The 1,865-nt window shown below is 48.0% G+C and overlaps 1 protein-coding gene across 1 annotated transcript in view; it reads left to right on the top strand.

Moving 5' to 3' along the window:
- Positions 1 to 58: 58 nt before the first annotated feature.
- CREB3L1 (cAMP responsive element binding protein 3-like 1) overlaps positions 59 to 1,865 on the top strand; it is a 9,716-nt gene continuing 7,909 nt past the window's right edge. Inside the window, exon 1 of the mRNA XM_010142983.1 lies at positions 59 to 251. Coding sequence (XP_010141285.1) covers positions 59 to 251 — 193 coding nt within the window. The remainder of the gene's footprint in view (positions 252 to 1,865) is intronic.

Raw genomic sequence — 1,865 nt, 5'->3', positions numbered from 1 at the left:
CTTTCCCTTTGTCTTTCCTCAGCATTTCTCAGAGAATCTGGATCACTTCTCTGACAACATGGAGGATTTCTCCAATGACCTCTTCAGCAGTTTCTTTGATGACCCAGTACTGGCTGACAAGAACCCACTGCTGGACATGGACCTGGATCCACCCACTCCAGGCATCCAGGCAGAGCACAGCTACTCCCTCAGTGGAGACTCTGCTCCCCAGAGTCCCCTCGTGCCTGTCAAGACTGAGGACACTGCTAACGGTGAGCATAAGACATGCACGCTGCACACTTTCGGGCACATCTGTTGGCAGAGGCTCTGGCAGGCTTCGATATGTAAGGACAATCTTGGGCTAGCTCATGGCTAATCCGGAGAGGAATTTAATCAGCCATTGTCAAATACAGCCCACATTTTTCCCTTCAGCTTGTGCTCTGACAGTCACAATTGCTCCTTTGCCAGGCTAACTGTTATTTATGAGAATGATAATTGGTTGTGGTTCTATGTGCTTGCTTCTGGCAAGCATTAGGCAATGTCTCTTTAGGACCCTGCAAACCTGGGTGTGGATGCCCTAGATCCAAGTCTGTTTTTGCATCAGGCAGCAGGGTTTTGGCTTGAATATGGCATGAGTCTCTGGCTGCAAGCAGTGCTGGTATATGTGGAGAGCTACATGGCTTCTTTCCCAGCAAACCTTTTAGCAGGAGACGGAGAGGAACAGTCATTTCAAAACCTATTTTCAGAACAATTCATTTCAGGATAATTTATGATGGCTGGATATTTTTAGAACTGTCCTTGCAGAGAGTCCTATAATTTGCAGGACGGTGTGGGTGTCCCAATAGTTGATGGACACCGGGCAGCCTGAAAAAGCAGTGGCACAGGCTCAGTATATGCAGAAGAAAGCCATACCTTTGAGCAAGAGTGAGACCTGTGACAGAGGCTTCCCTCCCATGGCCAGGAATGATCCCAGCTCTATGGTACAAACTCTAAGGCAGGAGAGGAGCTGGCCTCCACTGCCTCTTTGAACCCCGAAAAAGGGTGCAGCCATCAGTGCTGCATTTGTTAGGGGCCACTAAGAGAGGTGCTGGGAGAGCGGCTCATGGCAGGCCATGCAACCTTTGCCTTAGTATGAAAAAAGCTTTCCGTTTACATTCATTTTTCATTAGCTTTAACCCCAGTACAGCCTTGGAGGGCACGCAGCCCAAATGAGCAACTGGATGACTAACAAAAATCAAACCAGCATGAGCACATAAAGACATTTTTATTTTGCCTCTGCAAATGAATCAGGAGGAGATGAGGCTTGGGAATGAGAGAAGAAAAAGCAAGAGTTTGTAGAAAGCAGTGGAATGAAGTCTGCCTGCATGAAGCTGCCTCGGGGACTCCTCTCTGAGACACTCGTCACCACATCTGCTCCTTTCCTGTGCCTGACATGCCCCTGCTTCAGCTGCAGTGTCTCCAAGGCAAGGCCATGACTCTCCTGAGTGGAGTGTGACACTGATCATTGGGCAGAGGCCAGCACAGGGTATACAGTGCATAACCCAGCAGAGCTTGAGATGGACCTGACACTTGTTTTCTGAGAATGCAGATGAGCTCTCTACAGGCAGTCAGGCCTAGTATTAATGTGGCAGGTATAGGGGTATCTATGCACTCAGTCCTGCAGCAGGATAATTCAACACATCTTTCCAGGGCTCTCTTGGCTTGTAATTGGATGTGACTCATATACTAGTGTAGCACTGAGAAAGGTCCAGTATTTTTAACACTGTGCAGTCCTTTTGGCACAGGTCCATCTAGTCTCAGTCCTTTTAGACATTCACTTCAAATTAATTACCCAGGCATGGCTTTTCTTTAACATTAAGCAAGCTCTGCCTGTTCTGCATTGTTCC

Source organism: Buceros rhinoceros, unplaced genomic scaffold, assembly GCF_000710305.1.
Source record: "Buceros rhinoceros silvestris isolate BGI_N320 unplaced genomic scaffold, ASM71030v1 scaffold31259, whole genome shotgun sequence".
Classification (NCBI taxonomy): domain Eukaryota; kingdom Metazoa; phylum Chordata; class Aves; order Bucerotiformes; family Bucerotidae; genus Buceros; species Buceros rhinoceros.
This window is presented reverse-complemented; position numbering and strand designations above follow the sequence as displayed.